General features: G+C 41.3%; 1 protein-coding gene across 4 annotated transcripts in view; it reads right to left on the bottom strand.

Annotated features, from left to right (window-relative positions):
• The window catches only part of ADAMTSL3 (ADAMTS like 3), a 279,327-nt gene that overhangs the window by 36,053 nt on the left and 222,528 nt on the right, over nucleotides 1–20,746 (bottom strand). For all 4 annotated transcript variants that reach the window (XM_073304072.2, XM_073304073.2, XM_073304071.2 and 1 more), the window contains exons 17-21: nucleotides 12,721–12,850; nucleotides 10,459–10,651; nucleotides 9,607–9,786; nucleotides 7,907–8,060; nucleotides 2,135–3,227 (exon numbers count right to left, since the gene is read on the bottom strand). In XM_073304072.2, coding sequence (XP_073160173.1) covers nucleotides 2,135–3,227; nucleotides 7,907–8,060; nucleotides 9,607–9,786; nucleotides 10,459–10,651; nucleotides 12,721–12,850 — 1,750 coding nt within the window. The remainder of the gene's footprint in view (nucleotides 1–2,134; nucleotides 3,228–7,906; nucleotides 8,061–9,606; nucleotides 9,787–10,458; nucleotides 10,652–12,720; nucleotides 12,851–20,746) is intronic.

Below are 20,746 nucleotides of genomic sequence, written 5' to 3'. Positions count from 1 at the left end.
CAGTGGTTCTGAAACTAGGGCCGCTGCTTGTTCAGGGAAAGCCCTTGGCGGGCTGGGCCAGTTTGTTTACCTGCTGCGTCCGCAGGTTCGGCCGATCGCGGCTCCCGCTGGCCACAGTTCGCTGCTCCAGGCCAATGGGGGCTGCGGGAAGCGGCGCAGGCCAAGGGATGTGCTGGCCACCCTTCCTGCAGCCCCAATTGGCCTGGAGCGGCGAACCGTGGCCAGTGGGAGCCGCGATTGGCCGAACCTGCGGACGCAGCAGGTAAACAAACTGGCCCAGTCTGCCAGGGACTTTCCCTGAACAAGCAGCAGCCCCAGTTTCAGAACCGCTGATCTAGACCATCCCTGACAGGTGTTTGTGTAACCTGCTCCTAAAAATCTCTAATGACGGCGATTCCACAGCCTCCCTAGGCAATTTATTCCAGCGCTTAACTACCCTGACAGGACGTTTTTCCTGCTGTTCAGTTGGTTTACCTCTTGCTGCAATTTAAGCCCACTGCTTCTTGTCCTATCAGAGATTAAGAAGAACAATTTTTCTCCCTTCTCCTTTGTAACAACTTTATATGTACTTGAAAACTGTTATGTTGTCTTCTCTTCTCCAGACTAAACCAACCCAATTTTCCCAATCTTCCCTCAGAGGTCATGTTTTTTTAGACCTTTAATCATTTTTGTTGCTGTTCTCTGGACTTTCTCCAATTTGTGCACATCTTTCCTGAAATGTGGCACCCAGAACTGGACACAATCCTCCAGCTGAGGCGGAAGAATTACTGCTCAGGTCTTGCTCACAACACTCCTGCTAATACATCCCAAAATGATGTTTGCTTTTTTTTTTTTGCAACAGTGTTACACAATGACCCCCAGATCCCTTTCTGCAGTACTCCTTCCTAGGCAGGCATTTCCCATTTTGTATGTGTGCAACTGATCATTGCTGCCTGAGTGGAGTGCTTTGCATTTGTCCTTATTGAATTTCATCCTATTTACTTCAGACCATTTCTCCAGTTTGTCTAGATCAGGGGTTCTTAAACTGGAGGTCGGGACCCCTCAGGGGGTCATGAGGTTATTACGTGGGGGGGGGGGTCATGAGCTGTCAGCCTCCACCCCAAACCCCACTTTGTCTCCCGCATTTATAATGGTGTTAAATATATTTTAAAAGTGTTTTTAATGTATAAGGGGGGGTCGCACTCAGAGGCTTGCTATGTGAAAGGCGTCACCAGTACAAAAGTTTGAGAACCACTGGTCTAGATCATTTTGAATTTTAATCCTATCCTCCAAAGCACTTGCAACCTCTCCCAGCTTGGTATCATCCACAAACTTTATAAGTGTACTCTCTATGCCTGCGGTTCTCAAACTGTGGGTCGGGACCCTGTTTTAATGGGGTCACCAGGCTAGTTTAGATTTGCTGGGGCCTGGGGCCGAAGCCAAACCCTGAGGACTTCAACCCTGGGCAGTGAGGCCCAGGTTGGGCTTTGGCTTTGGTCCCCCGCCTGAGAGGGTGGGGCTTGGTTGGGCTCAGACTTCAGACCTCCCTCCTGGGGTTGTGTAGTAATTTTTATTGTCAGAAGGGGGTCACGGTGCAATGAAGTTTGAGAACCGCTGCTCTATCCCATTATCTAAATCATTGATGAAGATTATTGAACAGAACTGGACCCAGAACTGACCCCTGTGGGACCCCACTGATATGCCCTTCCTGCTTGACTGTGAACCACCGATAACTACTCTCTGGGAACTACTCTCTCTACCCCATGGTATATCAAAAATGCTCTCACACATTTTTCCCTTTATATTTACTTTAGTACACGTCTATTTATTCTCTAATGCAGATAAGTTACTTTAGGCAGAATGTATAAAACACACACAGTATAGCCTCATTTGTGGTATAAAATTCAATCCTGCCATATAATATCATAGACTTATATGTGCACTGTTTCTTTAATAAATGATTTGTGACACAATCTAACACAAATTTCAAATAAAAGTATAAATGTCGTAATAAAGAGATGAAAAGCACAGTGCTCACATTGACTTCATTTTCACAATACATTTTTAACATTACACAACACAGTAGATTTTAGTTTTTGCCAATAACAACATAAAGAAGATCCATATAAAACCGAAAGAATCCATATTTACTTACTTCTCAGAGGATTTTAATGCTTCTCCATCTTTTGTCCAAGTATATTTAGGCTCATTAATGTCTGCAGTTTCACACAGTAAATTGACAGCGCTAGTACTCTGGGTCAGAAAAACTGTATTTCCAATTCGTGCAGTTATTGTTTTATTAAAGGAAATTCCGGGCACTTGTTTTTGCCTTATAATACCAGGTCCTTTTTGATTGAACATCGGCTTGGCTAGGGTTTTTGTGTTGAAACGTTCAGATACGTTTGGTGATTTACTGGTGAGCTTTGAGGCTAACTTTTCTTCATTCAAGCCTTTCCATTTTTCAGTAGTAAGTTGTAGTGGTCTAGATAATTCAGCAACTAACTGATATATGACTTGGGATGCCAGATCATCACTGACCTCTCCAGCTTCAATGAGTTGACTCATGTTTCTTATCAGTCTGTCGAACTGTACAGTGTCCATGCTGTAAGCTCCTTGAAGAATTGCTGCCTCCAGATGTTTGTTCTCGAATTCATGAGGGCTGTATTCTTCTGCTGAATTACTCACATGGGTTTCACCATGTCTCAGAAATGGCTGATCATTAACTTGTCCATCCCTGAGATACAGCTCATTCTTTTTACTCCATATTTGCCACATTTTGCTCATTTTATGCCATTTGGCTCCAAAACTGTTCGCTTCGTTGTGATCTGTACCTCTGGTCTCACTTGCGTGTTTTCTAAAAGTTGGAGGTTCTATCAGCCGGTTGTCAGTGCCAATAAGTTTGAGAACAAATGTTTTATGCACAGAGCCTGCAATGCACCTGTACACTCCGATATCTGTAGCCCCAAGGCTATGTATTTTCAGTGATCCCGATTTAGTGATGCCAAGTCTTTTAGAGTTTTGTAGATGTTGTCCATCTTTCTCCCATTGGATAAGTGACTTTTGAAACCTTCGTACTGGGCACTTAATTACAACGGATGTTTTTGGAAGCAGATAGGCTCGGCTTCCAATGGTAAAATTAATGCGTTTCTCTTGTCGTGTCTGTATGTAGACTCGGTGTATACTGACAATCTGAGGTCCATGGGCAGCATGCTTCTCTGGACGCTTGGGTTTAATTTCTTGTTTAATCTCTGAAACAGTAATCAAGTGTTGAAAATGACTGAATCACTGGCACTCTCCCTAACAAATTCTGCTTTTCTGAGAATGCTGGTTATAGCATTTTCTCTGATTTGGTTCAGGTAAGCTCCCAACTTGCTGACTTTTTATCTGTGTCACATACACACAAACAGGAACAATGATATAGTGAAATTTTCTGGCCCCAATTTAGGCATTCTCCTGCTTCTCTCTAAATCTCCTGCAGGTCTTATCATATCAATGAGAAAGCACATATAACACATATCTGTACAGAGGACAATACTTGGAAGAGGGGGAAAAGTGCAATAAGGTAGGCATGCTATATCTGCTATTCTTATTGCTGCCAGTTGAAAGGGAAAGAAAGGGGGTAAAGGAAGAGGAAAAAGCAAATAAAAGGTAGAGCACAACATCACTCTTCCCGCATTTGGGCACTGCAGCAAGTGCAGGGAACCTAAATAACACAAAGTCCATTAGAAAACGCAGGACTCTTTTTTCTCTGGCCGTTAGACCTGCTGGCTGGCTGGCCTTACTGGCTGGCAGGCAGATTGCAATCGAGTAGACAGCAACCCAGGAGATGAGAACAGGAGTCAATGAATGGGCAGTAAGGGAACAGAGAAGGCCAAGCTACTATCATTGGACTAGTGATCACTTTCTTTGGCTAGAAGAGGCTTTGGTCACAGAGTCCTGCTGTTGGCAGGGGTCAGGAATACAGGAAGGAAAGGGGAAAGAAAGAGAGAAAAAAGTCAGATCCCGGAGAGGGCTGGTAAGTCAGAAGATGGCTGTGGGCAAGCTGAAGAGAAAACTGAGGAGAATTTCATGCAGGAAGGTGCGGAGGCAGAATGCTGAGTATGGTGAAGCGCCTCCTGATTTACGCAGCAGGAATTTGAACTCTACATGGTTTCTGGAGAGCTGCCTCCATGACGATAGCCAAAGACAGGCCTTCCCAGCAGTGGCCGGATAGACACGGGAACACAGTGTGAAAATGACTACAGTATTTCAGATACCATTTTGTTGACTCATTACTGGCCACTACTATGCCCCTTTCTGATCAGCAGAACTAATCTTCCTAAGAAAGCATTAGGTAGCTGAGAAACAGAACAATGCAGAAGGAACGTAACAGAAGCATACACCTCAGCTATTCACTTTGTGCAAGGCAAGGTGAAACTGGCCAGCCAGGGGAGTCAGGAAACTCCCTAGACGAGTGTTAGAGAACACTCAGTTTTTACTAGTGACCCATTCTGTTGGTATGTGACAGAGAACAAAACCCAGCAAGCTGCAGAATGACTTGAATGAGTCAGAGAAAAAGACAAATTAATCAAACACTCCTGCATGTGATTGAATCTAAAATCATTACTACTCTACCATTTGGTGAGACCATAAATAAATAAAATGACAAAGCTTGACAGCAAGTTATTGCAAAAATTTGAGTGCTTCAGATATCATATACTTACATTTTGGATAGGTTGTAAAGGAAGAGGTAAAAAGCTAAATACTTCAAGCATTCAAAGAGTGTGCATGCTGTCTGAACTACAGCCCAGAGTGCATTCTTATGCTTATAAAACAGAATAGTTATTTTCGATATTTTGGCTAATGAGTTCTGACCAATGTGGATATCCTGGTTTCATAATTACATAGCTCTTAAGTCAGTATTTGTTATCTAGATGCATGGTTCCCTCAACCAACCATTTTATATTGTTCAACAAATAAACTGTTTCAGGCACTGAGTGGAGTAAGATTATTAAAAGAGTGTCCTGTTTTTAATAACTATTGGGCTCAAAATATTTGTTTTAATGAAAATGTTCCAGTATTAAAGCTTCAATTTCCAAAATCCAGCATACATACACAGTAAGTGTAACTTTATACACACAAAATACTTTGTGCTATGCTATGTTTACATTAGTTATTCCAATACAGAATTAAACCCAGCACGTGTTTATAAATATGTTCAAGTCTGACTGATCAATTGTTCTTTTTTTAAAGAAAGACGTCATCAATTCTTCTTAACAGTGCAACAACAGAGGGCACGTGTGTGTGTGTGTGGGGGGGGCTGTAAGTATGTACTGGCGGAAGAGTTAAAAGTGAGAGAGCATTCAGTTTTGTGTACTGCAGGAGAATAGTCCACAATGAACTTTCTGGATCCCTGGAAGCATCATAATTTGCAGCTTTGGAAGGGGTGATCTTTTTGGGAGGGATTCCATGAAAGGTAAAGCTGCTGAATACATTAGCCTGCACTAGTGCCACAGGGCCTGATCCTCAGCTGATGTAACCTGGTGTAGCTCTGTTGCCTCCAACGGAGCTACACACATTTTTACCAACTGGAGATCTGGCTTATAAACTGTAAGCTCCTAAGCTATTTCCCAGGACCTAGGAAGCCCCAGAGATATTTCTGCCTGGATTGGGCCTTCATAAAGTAAAGAGCATGCCCAGATACTGTGTCTAGGGAGTCAGGCTTAGACTAACAAGCCCCATCACCATAAGCAGATAGTAAAAATTAAGCGCTCAGTTGTGCCCTGAAGACTGAGCCCTGAAGAGGGGGCATTGAAGAATGCCACTTTAGTGCAAGCTCTGGGAGGCACCAGCTCTCCCAAAGCAGCCCTGCTTGGTGACAAAAGTGTGCATGGTGCACCATCCCTAAGAACAGTGCAGCCTGCTCTCCTCTTTGTAGCCTCGAGCTCTACTTTTTGGGGTGATGCCAAGTTCCTGTCTCCCACCCACTCCCTTCAGGTGATTTGAGGTGAGCCCCTGGATGTAGTAGGAGGAAACAGTCCCTGAATGTTCCTATGAATCCCAGGATTGCTACTGTCCCTGGGCCCTGGTGCAAGAAGCAAAGTGAGGATCTGGAGTGTGCTCTCCACTCTCACCTTTTGTGTACTCATATAAATGCCAGGCAGAATCCAACCTTAGAGGCTAATACATCTAAAACCTTGTCCTGAACAGTTTGAGAACTTGAAGGGAGAGGCTGGTCACTGGCCTTCTTTCATCATTTCAGTCTGCACCCCATTACCTGCCCTAATAACTACTGTATGTCTTCACATGTTGCTCCCTTCTTACTACAATGGAAGCTGAAATGTTACTTTAACATCACTCTCCACTAAGCAATTTGCAGGCCACATTGCCATTCAACTATCCACAATTAATTAAATTCAGATAGATATGCAGCTCAAAATATTTTATTAAAGCTTATGCCAAGGACATTCCTGAAAGTCCACGGGGCTTTATTTAAGTGGTGTTTTGAACCTCAGGATTCTGGCATGTTAATCTGAAATGAAGTCCAGGAAAAGAAGTTTCATATTATGTATGAATCAGAATTGCACTATTATTTTGTGTTGTGAATAACCATTTATACAAAGCTAGAAAACACATAATCAAGTAGCTATTTCTGGACAAGACCATTAACTGGATCAAAACCAAAAAGACTGCACATATTACCGGATATTTACAGATCTGTATGATGCAAAACTTTCAATTCTTCCAAACCTAGAGTGAATGTTTTCAATTGAATAGTTGTCATTAAATATATTGTGTTCAGTAGAGTTTTATCAACTTGTATCTGACATTTAGGCCATTCATAAGAGCCTTCTTTTTTAAAGGCACAAATTTATATCCTCCTTTCTAAAGGAAGAAAAACAGAGGCCCACATTGAGGAATGGTTGCACATTCTTCACTGTAACTGTACCTAAAAGAAGAAAAGGAGGACTTGTGGCACCTTAGAGATGAACAAATTTATTTGAGCTGTAGCTCACGAAAGCTTATGCTCAAATAAATTGGTTAGTCTCTAAGGTGCCACAAGTCCTCCTTTTCTTTTTGTAGATACAGACTAACACAGCTGCTACTCTGAAACCTGTACCTAAAAGAGACGTCTACCTGGCTATTTTACATGTGCAGTTAACACAGTAGTCTACCTTGCTATTTTGCATGAGCTGTTGGCACAATTACAATCATTATCATGACAAGATCATGCTCAAATTACAAAACATGCATTTTTCTGGGAACATTTCTAGAAGTAATGAGCCAAATGTTGTATTTTTTTAAAAGGTATCTACTCCTGCTACGACTGTGCCTGCAAAACACCTTGTGAAGCCAAAGGGAATAGGTTTCACACTCCCTTAGGCACTGATAGAAATTATTTCTGCACCTGCCACTGGAACGGGAGTTTTGTAACTTTTAACAGCATTGACGGGAGTGTAACGCCCAGTGTTCTAAGAACACACACTGAACAGATACACATTGGGCCCAATTCTCATTTACACCAAGGCCCCCTTTTACTGCTCTGGCAGTGTAAATGGGCTCTATAGCAGGTATACAAATAATTTATACCCACTCAAAGGCACCTTTATACCATCAGAATGGTGCAAAGGGTAAATAAGAATCAGGCCAAATATATTTAAGTACATAGAGAGACCAAAAAACCAACCCCTTAACATGTATTCGTATATTACATTTAAAAAAAATTTAAACTGGAACCATTGCTTTGGGCTGAGAAGGTATAAATTTCATAAAATTAAAATAATCCTATTATTGTTGGTCTTGTGATCACAATGCCTAAGTTGCTCTCAGATCAGTAACGTTATGAAATGTAGCAAGGATAGAGAAATGAATTAATTTAGCAGCACATACACAGGTTTTTCTTGATCATGTCAAATCAGCAGGGCACTAGGTAAAGTAATACACTTACTGTTACAGTCATTCACGTGACAGGACCTTACAAGTGAGGAAGTAGGGAGACTGCTACACATTGATACATTTAATGTGACATTTTGGCCCTTTGCTGTTAGCTTTTGGCAGGCAAGTTTCCTTCTCTGGATTCCAGCACCACAGCTTAGAGAGCACTGTGAAAGGAAGGATGTAGTCAGAGTGAATTTTGTGTCGTGTCTCATACATGCTACTTTTAAAGTGAATTCTTTAAAGGATGCTGTTTCAGATGGATCCCCATGCTCTCCAAAGCTCTAAGTGCTCTCCAGGCTTTAAGTCAATATGAATATAAAGTGACTAACCCTTTCCACCAAACAGCTCAGAAACAATGATAGGAAAATGACAGTATTTCTTATGGTCCCACTGTGGACGTAATGCAGAATGAGACTTGTTATTCTCAGATGTAGAATTCAGCAAGTTCTAAATTGCCTGGGCCAAGTCTCTCAAGTCACTCTGCATGTTCATATTACATTTGAACAGGATTTTTAATTGTAATCTTTAACTATTGTGACAGGGTCGGGCCGGATGGCTACAGGAGCGTAATAGAAGGCAGATATATTAGCCCCAGGCTAAGTAGGTCCCTTTTCCCTGGGTAAGGTAACAGGGAAGGTTCAAGAACAATCAGAAACCTTCTGGAGACAATTAAGACAGGCTGATTAGAACACCTGCAGCCAATCAAGAAGCTGCTGGAATCAATTAAGGCAGGCTAATCAGGACACCTGGGTTTTAAAAAGGAGCTCACTTCAGTTTGTGGTGTGCGTGTGAGGAGCTGGGAGCAAGAGGCACCAGGAGCTGAGAGTGAGAACGCGGACTGTTGGAGGACTGAGGTGTACAAGCATTATCAGACACCAGGAGAAAGGTCCTATGGTGAGGATAAAGAAGGTGTTGAGAGGAAGCCATGGGGAAGTAGCCCAGGGAGTTGTAGTTGTCGCCCAGCTGTTCCAGGAGGCACTCTAGACAGCTGCATTCCACAGGGCCCTGGGCTGGAACCCAGAGTAGAGGGCGGGCCCGGGTTCCCCCCAAATCCTCCCAACTCCTTGTCAGACACAGGAGGAGTCGACCTGGACTGTGAATTCAGAAAAACAGCCAAGCTGAGGGCTGCCGTGAAGCTCCAAGGTGAGCAAATCTGCCAATAAGCGCAAGACCCACCAAGGTAGAGCAGGAACTTTGTCACACTATATTTATGCCTTTTAGTGGATCTTTTTTAGGAGGAGACTGGAGGCTTGGATTAAAGGAGAGGGAGAAAAATAGCATTCAATGCACTATTGTGCCTTTCAGAAATTCAACTAGGGAGTAAATCTGAGTGGTTGGAAGCTAAACATGCTCCAACCCGACGCAACCATACTGGAAACAAACAAGAAGCATTATGGCCTCTTGTTTTTCAGTTTAAACATGAGTGCAGAAAGGGGCTACGGTTAGTTGGGTCTCAGGTAGGGAGCTATGTTTTGGGCCTGGGTGCACCTGGATCTGTTGTAGCAGGCCTCTTGAAATGCTCTACCTCCTTCCTCCCCACAACTGCAGGAACTGCTTTGGGTGGGTAGGGCCTTTTGCCTAATTGCATTCCCTCTGGAGTCCACGCTACTCTATGTACTTTAATGATTATCTGGTAGTCTCCCAGCTAGAAATCCCTTGAGTTCCCTTTGTATTGGGAGGTTTGGTGAACTCTTACTCTGGACCACTCACCTTGGACCATTCCCCTACAACTAGCTGAGGGGGACAATCAACTTTGGCACACAATTTACGAGCAGCCAATCTAGGCTCCTGGCAGATCTCATCAGAAAGTTTCAGGAAGCTTCCATCTGTCAACAACTGCTTACAGTGAACTTTGCGACTCTGAGTCCCTCCGCCACAGGTACGGGAACACTACAACGAAGATAAGAATGTGGAAAGCCTAGCCGCATGCACACCTGTCTTCACTCATTTATACTGTTATTTTATACAGGCATTTTTAAGGCAGCTATCACCATGTTTTCTTTGAACACTACTGGTTTAGATTAAAAAGTGAGCAGCATTTTCCAAAAACCAAGCAGCATATGCTCCTGGTAGCACTGATTTAGTGAATGGGCCATGAGCCAGGAAAACCTAACGAATGAGCTCAGTGCCAGACAACTGCAATGCAAGTACTTAGTGGAAAGCCTAGAAAAAGATGTACACTTTACATTTGAACTGGCCAAGTTAAGGCTCAGGTGCATATCTGGCATGAGCTTGGGAAGTTGCACCTTTGGGACAGGTAAGTTAAGTATTGCTTCCAAATGCAGGTGATCTCACTTGTGGGGTATGGGGAGAGAGGTGAGCTCTGGACTAACTGGGATCTAGGCCTTTTTGGACTTCCAAGATGTTAACTAGCACCTTGAATTTCACCCAGAAGTGAAGTGAAGAATGGAGACTACGAGTGTAATAAGTTTGATGTCAGCTGAAACCCTGAACAATCACAAACTTCTGAGTGACCTTCCAGGTTACTCTAATTAGAGCACATTAGGAAACTAACCAGAAGAAAAATGCTTACAACTAAACCATTTCCATAATCTGTTGTACCTGCTGCCATTCTTCAACATGCCAAGCAGGGGGACAGTCAATCTGGTTACAGGCTTGTAAAACATGAGGCTTTTCATCATTGCAGTCTTCATGAGTAACAATGGGTCCCTCAGGTTGCTGGCAGTACACATCTCTTGTCTGAATCCCAACTCCACAAGTAGCAGAACACTGTCTCCAAGGGCCAGTTTCCCACCTGTGCCAAAAACACATCGGCAAAAAAATTCACTCTAATTAAACAATGCAGAAGAATGGGGTATTGGGGAGGGATTATCCGGACACAAATGATACCCATACAGAGCAAAACAAAGCAGAAGCAAAGGCATATTTATATTGCGAGGGTTAGACTATCATCTACATTTGCCATAAAAAATATGAATTACATTTATAAGCTTGAATGTAAGGAAAATATGTATTTTATTTACTATAAATACTAAAGTCGTAAAGAGCTAATCCAAATAAATGTTATGTGGTTCCAGAATTCACATTTAGAACATTCCTCATACGATAATCAGTTCCTGTTAGCTTCATGCTGACATTTATATGGTTTAAGGGGACTTTTCTTATATCTATTACATTTTTATTACATTTGTATACATTTTCTATCAAACATCCTGCTCCTGTTAACTTTCAATCCACATGTTTTGCAGGAGAAAGTCTCTGTAAACAACTTATTGTTTTTTGGCTTTGACCTTTTCCTCTGAACCATAATTTTCTCACTGAATGCAATATTCTAAGTTTTTGATAGTTTAATTATATTTTACAATTAAAAGGGGAGATCAGAGTTTCCTTCACAAAACATATATCACTTTCTGAACTAAGGCTACGCCCTTTAACTCTATGCAATTACTATTTAACACTGGGCTCTTGGGAAAAGGAATCTCTCAGAAGGGTTAATGCAAGGTCTGTTGAAGAGCGTTGTATAAAAGTGGTTTCCACAAAGACCTCTGCATTGTGAAGCTAAAAAATTACATCACAGTATATAATATCTTCATTCTGTTTTCTTAGGTGAATAAAAAAGGCTCTGCAGCTGATGTATTTGTTAAATCCTGCCCTGCCTTTCTGAGATGGCTATATTTTCCAAACAATAAATTGTACTGTTTGAAGATAAGAAAAATAATCCAACACACAGATCTACTTTAGCAATAAATAGTAAATAGATAAGGAACCACATTTATAGATTTTGCACACACACTTATTTTCAAGGAATAAGACTATCTTTTGTTCTTCCCACAGTATTCCCTCAGAAGACTAACTCAGATTAGTTAAAGAAATGAAACTGAAAGTATTATATGGCTCCTGAAAAGAGCATTCCATAACAGGAGTATAACATTCAATCTACAAGAGGATTTCATTTGGGTTATTAATTTCTGCAAGTGAAAGAGTAAACAGTCAGTCCATGTAAGTGAGGATGTAGCTAGTTTCAAGAAAAGTGAAACACTGTGTCTTTGCATCAAATTTTTATTCCCCCCCCCCACAAAAATGAAGAGCAATTTATTTGGTAATATACTATTATTCTTGGGTATTGTGCTGTTTTCACTGAGAAAATGTGGCTTTTTCACTTGTCGCGTTGTCTGAAGATAGTGGGCGAGAGGGGGATCAGGGCTGGGGCAGAGGGTTGGGGTTAGGGTGTGTTGGGGGGTGAGAGCCGGAGCGGCTGGGGGTGCGGGCTCTGGGATGGTGATGGTGATGAGGGGTTTGGGACACAGGAGGGTGCTCTGGGCTGGGACCAACAGGTTCGGAGGGTGGGAGGAGGGAGCAGGGCTGAGGCAGGGGGTTCAGGAATGGGGCGTGGGAGAAGGTCAAGAGTGCAGGCTCCAGGAGGTGCTTACTCCCGGAAGCAGTGGCATGTCCCCCCTCCAGCTCCTATGTGGAGGCATAGCCAGGCAGCTCGGTGCACTGCCCGGTCCGCAGGCGCCGCCTCCGCAGCTCCCATTGGCCATGTTTCCCAGGGGCAGTGCACAGAGGTGCTTGGGGTGGGGGCAGCGCTTTGGGGTGAGGGCAGTGTGTGGAGCTCCCTCGCTGCCCCTACATCTAGGAGCTGCAGGGAGGACATGCTGCTGCTTCCAGACTTTTAACATCGTGGTTGGCAATGCTGACTGGAGCCACCAGGATCCCTTTTCAACAGGGCATTCCGGTCAAAAAACAGACACTTGGCAACCCTAAGCCTGATCCTTGTCTGAGAAAGTCAGTAGACAATGTATGGTTATTTAAGTCGTATTAACCATTTCTTTTCCACAATGTGATTTCATTATTACAGCGTACCTTGGTGGGCACAGTTTCATGTTGCAAGTGCGAGTCATTGCTGGTGGTCGCATGGCATTGTCACACAGGGTGTCGTTGACAGCTTGTTTTGTCAGCACATGCAGGCACACTGCAATGGCTTCTTGTATCCCTGGATTTAAAAATAAAAACACACACGAGATGCTCTATGGACAGATGAACAATTTTAATAACCTCTTCTTTCTTACCCCCAGTCTCAACCTGAACTCATTCTGGATGCCAAATTAGATGGCAAGTTTAAAATTAACAATCTGACTCATAAAAGCACTGGAAATATTTTAGAATATGTTTGAAAGTCAGAAGACGTTTTTTAAATTAAAAACCGAGTTACAGTGCAACATTTCTGGGATTTCTTATTCACAGGCAGCAATGCCCCAATTTAGGATTTCTTTTCTAGATTCAAATCAGCTCTTTGAGTGGATACAAATAAGCAATATTTATAGGTGCCAGTTTGTCATTGTGCCCCTCAGAAAAACAGAAAATTGGTGACAGATTTTGTCTTTCTCACTGTAACACCCAGAAAACAAGAAACCATGACTGGCACCCCGATGACACTGATTTTTGGAAAGCTCTCTCTATTTAATCGTGCTACCCCAAGGCAATTAGAGTGATTTGGTTGGCAGTCAGTATATAATAAATGCCTTTTCATAGAGCTGGAGTCACCCCATAGGAGCAGAATGCTGTTTTATTCCTACTGATTTAAATGGGATTTCAAAGAGCTAAGTATTTGAAGAGACAAAAATTACATAAATCTTTCTAAACTACAGCCAAGGCAATGGCTGACTCAGCATGTAGAGATACCCGCTGGGCCAGATCCTCAGCCGATGGACACTGATGTAGCTCCCTTAAAGCCAATGGATCCTCAGCTCCAGCTAAGGGTCTAGACCCAGTGTATACAGCATTCCCTGACACAGGTTTTCCCTCAGCTTCTCTCCAAAGTGTAGCTATAATTATAGTTATGCTGAGACATGAAAGAATATTAATAATTAAAGTTTTATCAGTCAGAAAAAATGAAGTCCGATAAGTCTGGTTTAGATCAACACAACTCGGTGAACACTTGTCAATTAGTTAGCTTCATCGTTTATTTCAAAATTGCATGGTGTATTCCATTTCACATATACCGTTATTCTGCAAGGCAGTATTATGTCTTCAGTGTGCAAACCCTATTCACTTAATGGCGAAATGCACGTAGAAATAAAGGACACAAAACTTAGTGAAGTGCTTTGGAAATCTTCTGTATCTATGCAATAAAAACAACAGTCATTATCATTGACTTATTGAACAGCACAGCACTGAAATGCACTCTAACATGCACTTTTGTTGGTACCATGTGAAAATGGCTAATGTAATACACAACAGGTAACATGGTCACAGTTCAGAGAATCTGCTTCCTTCCTTCTAAATTTACTTTCCCCCCAAGAGATCTCCTAGGGCTACAAATGTGTTTTCCATAGTAGGTTATATTATTTGTCTTATGTCTAAAAGCGTGAAAGGTTTCTAATATGTTTGTCTTTCTAACTGGAATTCCTCTTGTTATTTATGTATGGTACATTAAAACATCACAGGTTTTTCTGTTTTATCTAACTACCACTAGGTTATAAATACCCTTGCTTCTAGATAAATTCGTACACCATTAATTGTTTCTTAACACTTGTTGGTTATTTAATAATCCGTTTGATTTCAACTGACTCCATGAAATATTCTGTGTTGGAAAATTTTCTGCCTAAGGTTAGTGGTGCATGTTTTATGACTTTCAGGTAATAACTGGTCTTTTTCTTTCCTAGTGAGAGTTACAAATGATTTTAATGTGCTCTGAAATGCTTCCATCTGCCACTATCATCTCAGACTTTGCACTTGTATAGCCAGTGACCATCATAATGGTATGTAGAAGAACAAACTGAGCTGCCTCATGCACTTTAGCCAGAAGACATATTTTTCTTCATTATTATAATTTAGTAGCAGGTGCCCAGCATTTGAATTTACTCTGTTAATCATTATGGTAATTGTCTCTCTGTCAAGAGCTAGTACAATCCATTCTTGAACACTGGCAATTCCTATCACAAACCAATATTGCCCACATCTATGAATTATCTTGATACAATCCAGCATATTTATTCTTTCAAGACCAAGGCTGCAAGTCTTCATTGTGATGATACAGGTACCAATGTAACAATTTCAAGCATAATACAAACCATACGTGTAGCAGGAGTGGATGTATACAACACTATGGACTCTAGCTTTCTTTTGGGCTTTCACTGGGATCCATCTTAATCCCTTTTGGGGCTCATGTTCATTCCAGGAAGCCTTTGCTGTGTAATTGTTTTGACTATGTCTGCACAGTGCTGAGTTTTTATGTAACAGGAGCACTGACCTTGTGCATAACTGACCGCCTAGTCACTTCTATTAAATAAAAGTCATTAAGTGTTGAAAATTGCGTTACCAGCAACACATACATTTAATAAAATGTTCTTTCACACTAGGGACTGGATTATATCCTTTACATCAAATGTCCGTACAACATGATCCAAGGGTGAAAATGCAGAATCAAAGCAAATCACTACACACAAGTTTTACAGAACTCCAAGGTTCTATCCCCGAGACTAAAAACCAGGGAACCATGGATACTGCAGCACCTCCTAAATGATGGATGCGCCTTCAGAAGTATTTATTCAAACATTTTGGTTTCCTTCAGTTTCCTTGAATAAGAAATATGTTGCTTGTAATGTACAATTCAGAAATAAAGATCCAGATGTACAGTTTTGCTGAGGTATAGCTCTGGAAGAGGTTATCAGATGAGCACTGAAACATATATTTATCATTCATCCAGTTGCAAGGCCCAGGCCTTCACTGAGGATAGTGTTAAGGGTTTGTTTCTGCTTCAAGTGCCTTGTTCTGGCTAGCAAGACAAAATTGGCTTCTTAGTTGTTATTTTAGAACATAACATGAGAACATAAGAATGACCCTACTGGGTCAGACCAAAGGTCCATCTAGCCCAATATCCTGTCTTCCGACAGTGGCCAGTGCCAGGTCCCCGAGAGGGAATGAACAGAACAGGTAATCATCAAGTGATCCATCCCCTATTGCTCATTTCCAGATTCTGGCAAACAGAGGTTAGGGACACCATTCCTACCCATCCTGGCTAATACCCATTGATGGACCTATCCTCCATGAATTTATCTAGTTCTTTTTTGAACCTTGTTATCGTCTTGACCTTCACAACATCCTCTGGCAAGGAGTTCCACAGGTTGACTGTGTGTTGTGTGAAGAAATATTTCCTTTTATTTGTTTTAAACTTGCTGCCTATTCATTTCATTTGGTGACCCCTAATTCTTGTGTTATGAGAAGTAGTAAACAACACTTCCTTATCTACTTTCTCTACACCAGCCATGATTTTATAGACCTCAATCATATCTCCCCTTAGCCGTCTCTTTTCCAAGCTGAAAAGTCCCAGTTTTATTAATCTCTCCTCAAATGGAAGCTGTTCTATACCCCTAATCATTTTTGTTGCCCTTTTCTGAACCTTTTCCAATTCCAGTATATCTTTTTTCAGATGGGGCGACCACATCTGCACACAGTATTCAAGATGTGGGCACACCATGGATTTATATAGAGGCAACATGATATTTCCTGTCCTATTATCTACATTTTCTTAATTATTCCCACCGTTCTGTTCCCCCCACCCCTTTTTTTTTTAAATTTTAGGCCAAATTTTGCCCTTAGAACAGATTTAAATTACATCTCTTTTACAGGGATTGGAATGGAAACATTCATGTTTGTGCAAAAACAAAAAACAGTCAAAGCTGATAACCAAAAGAGCTATTTTGCAATGGGTTATGCTGTATAATATTTTCTAAACTTCACACACAGAGGGTGATATGATAAGAGATTCCTATATTGAGCCCTCTGCAAGTCAGCATTTCTCTCATCAGCAGTTTATATTACAATGTTGTGGTGAGTATATCCAGGGGGAAAAAAAGGCATGTCACACCTTTTCTTTTCTTTTGGCTGTGACATGCCACCTTGGTTTGGTCGGTGTATGAGATGTCTTTCATTTCACTCATCAGAGTACCACAGACTGCTGCAATTCTCTACTCCAAATGCTTTAAGAAAATAAGAAAATAAAAGCTATAGTGTTCTGGTGTTTTAAGGTATAACAGAACAGATATTGTAAAAAGTTTGTACAAAAACAGACTTGTTTTTCAGATCTATGGTGCTTTCCAATAAACAGTTACGCTCCATTGATGCAGCATTTCCTTATAATTTACTTATAAAATGTGTAAGAGATTGATCTTAATTATAAATTTGTTTGCCACCACAATTTAATATTGACTTGTAATGTGAATCAGTGACAAAACTTCTTATATTGCAGGGTTTGGGAAGCATCTTGCATACCATAATAGTGATAAAATCTTCAGGCAAACAAACACAGTGTCATATGTGTGAAGTTCTTGCCTTGTGATGCTAACATAGTAGAACATTTACACCCCCCCCCCCAAAAAAAAAGTATTAGATAAGTTACTCAGGCAGATCTCAATAAAGCACTAAGTATGTTTACAGTATTTTGATGTACTATCAGTAATTTTTCTACTAATCAGTGCAACAGAATATTTTCTATTTTAACTGAGCACACAACCCTCACAAACTCACAGTTTTTGACAGCTGTGGGAAGAAATATACAGAGCACAAAGTTGTGTTTAAAGATCAGAGTGTTTGCAAAATGTGTACTTTACTTTTACTCTAGAAAGGGAAAACAGTAAAGAGTTAGGACAGAAGATGCTAAATGTAAATAGTAGAAGGATGGTCTCTTCACTCAACCTTACACCTAGAAAAGGAAAAAAAAAGTTTACTTATTTCAGATTACTTTTGCCTTGCTGTCAACTTAAAGAGAAATTGTCGTCAATTGTCAATTAAAAAGTGAGTTAGAAGAAATTTCATATATTACACATGCCTGAGTCTCTCTGCCAATTTTTGTAGATGTACAGTCATATTTCCCTCTGTTAAGGAACAGATTGTAAATCGACCACTCAATGGTGAACAGTTTTTCTCAAAAAGCCAACAGGACTACTCATGGGAGTAACTGCTCACCAGCAAGAACACCACAGTATTGCCAAGACACATCATTTTATTGTGAGTCCTGTAATACTTGGTGCTTTACTTAAAGCCCCAGTGCCTGGAGTCCTGTGATTTTGTAAGAATCTCATGTTTCATAAAATAATAATTTCTAGCCCTCAGGATTAGAGAGAAAAGCTTGAAAATGTAACCTAAGTGTACCCTAACATCACAAAATCCAGAAAGCAAAGAAAAAGAGTTGCACATTTATTGTTTGTTTTTGTTTGTTGGTTGTTTTTTTTAAATCTTATGATTTTTAAACCAATCTCATGATTTTGGGGGCTTGGCTCCAGAATGGATGTTCAGTTGTATAGAGGTTCAAAGTCTGTCCCTCTATGTTTTTCTATCCCCTGTTACTATGTGAAAGGTCCACACAGCTAAAGCACAAACAGTGAAATCAACTATATGAAAAAAGAAAAGGAGTACTTGTGGCACCTTAGAGACTAACCAATTTATTTGAGCATGAGCTTTCGTGAGCTACAGCTCACTTAGCTCACGAAAGCTCATGCTCAAATAAATTGGTTAGTCTCTAAGGTGCCACAAGTACTCCTTTTCTTTTTGCGAATACAGACTAACACGGCTGTTACTCTGAAACCTGTCAACTATATGAAAAGTGCTAACAAATTCCAAAAGTACAAGTAGAGGTATTTCTCCAGTCTCTTTCACCTTTCTTAGATGTTAGGTACAACAATTTAAGAGACAAGCGGGATTCTTAAGCTGATGGCATCTTTTAAAGGGATTGAGTTAAATATGGTCCAATTTTTTTGTGCAAGCAAGCTTTTGTAGAACCTTCAACTAAAAGAAACTTTCCCACAATTTAAAATGAAATCCAGTGAAAACAGTTGATAAACACACATTCCCCTTCCATGTTTGAAACCCAAATATTGCAGCTCTAGGAATCTTAAAATGAAACTGGTAATTACTGAAAGTGAAATAGAGTTAACTCATTCCTATTGTCCAAGTAGAAAGAAATGCAAAGACGTATTCAGAGCATTAATAATGACAAGTACATTGGACTGGCAATTTTTCTTTTATAATCAAAAGCATTATTAGGAAAGTAGGTAAAGAAATCTGTTTTTAAAATTAGACTGTATAATTTTGAAATAGAGAGAATCTATTTAGAATACTGCATATTCATTAACTAATTGACATAAAGACTGAAGAAATACTGCAGATTTAAAACAAAAACAAAAAAAAATCTCATAACCAGGAATGTTACAAGTACTGGCATTATTTCTTGCAGACAGTATCATGAATATCAATCTTATGCATACGTCCCATGTGCTTGCATCAGGGCCATAGTTCTTCAAACAGTGAAAAAAACACTTACCCTTTCTTTGGACAAATGAGGCAAAACCTGGAGTTCCCCACACAATTTTTACTCAAGCCAAACCCTAAATAAATCAATGCGAGTTGGGCTGATTAATGGCTCATATGAGCAAAGTCCTTGAGATCTGACCCATCATTTTTGTGGTGTGTGGACTTTCTTCAGGTACTAAATGAAATATAGACAATTCTTCACATTTCTGGAAATTTCTCTCTCACTAGGAATCTTTAAAATGATGCCTACTTCATAATTAATTAACATGGAAGAACTCTTACTTGCCTTCATAGAAAGACTGACCACAGAAGTAATAATTCTGATAAGAGACATAACATAGGCTAATGGTCAGAAGGCAGTAACTTTTATGACACCCAAAATGCTGCTGCATCATGGGCCGTAATGGTTTATATAGATGCAGTGCAGAATAATCATAAAGAATAACTAAAGAGTTCTTGTCAACAGCACTATTATAATTATTATTACTTGTATTACTATAGCGTGTAGGAGCTCTAGTCAATAGATCAGGACCCATTGTGTTAGGTGCTGTACAAAGAGAGACCAAAAGAAGGTCTGTTCCTCAGAGTGCATACAGTCTAACACAATAAAAAGCCTGGCTAAAATAATTAATTTGAAGAGAAAGAAGCTGTTGGATAATGAATGGAAGACAGGTCTTTCTCCATATTTCTAATAAAAAAGAATGTTACTACGTGCATTTTTACCTCTTTTTAGGAGGGGCTGAGGGAGTTTACACTGAATGCATAGTTAAGGTTATGTTTTAGTCACAGTTATTTTGAGTAAAAGTCACAGGCAGTAAACAAAAATTCACTGCCCATGACGTGTCCATGGCTTTTACTATATACCCCTAACTAAAACTTGGGGGTGGGTGGTGGCTCAGGGGGACGGCCCGGGGGCTCCATGGGTGCTCGGGGGATGGTGGTTCTGCAGGTGCTCGGGGAGGGGGCCAGCCTGGATGGGTGCCCTGGATGCTCGTGGGGGAGGGTTGGCAGGGCTGGGACAGGCTCCCTACCCGGCTCCTGAGCTCCATGTGCTGCCTCTGTTCTACCCCAAGCCCTGGTTCTGCAGTTCCCATTAGCTGGGAACTGCAGCCAATGGGAACTATGGGGGCGGTGCCTGCTGGCAGAGGCAGCACATGGAGCTAGGAGCTGAGGGAAGGGAGTTCCTGTCGCCTTTCCAGGAAGCCCGGCCTAGGTAAGTGCCACCCCACAGTCCAACCCCCAGCCCTGAGCCCCCCGACACCCGAACTCCTGCTGCTGGAGGGCGAGGGGGGAGCGAGATTGCACCAGCAGTAGCTGGTGTGCCTGGCCCAGGGGCTGCCTGAGCTGCTCAGGTGGCCCCTGGGCCAGGCACACCAGCCGCTACAGAAATCACAGAAAGTCACAGAATCCATGACTTCTGTGACCTCAGTGACAAACACGGAGTCTTATGCATAGTCCACATGCGGATTTGGGGGTAAGGTATAATAAAAATGACAAGCCTTGCAACACAGATTCATTCCTTGCTCAAGCAATATATGACATAGTGACAATAAAATCTGCAGCTTGTTTAGACTGAGCA

Source organism: Lepidochelys kempii, chromosome 10, assembly GCF_965140285.1.
Source record: "Lepidochelys kempii isolate rLepKem1 chromosome 10, rLepKem1.hap1, whole genome shotgun sequence".
Taxonomy (NCBI): Eukaryota; Metazoa; Chordata; order Testudines; family Cheloniidae; genus Lepidochelys; species Lepidochelys kempii.
Note: the sequence above shows the minus strand (reverse complement) of the source record. Positions and strands in the feature narration are given on the sequence as shown.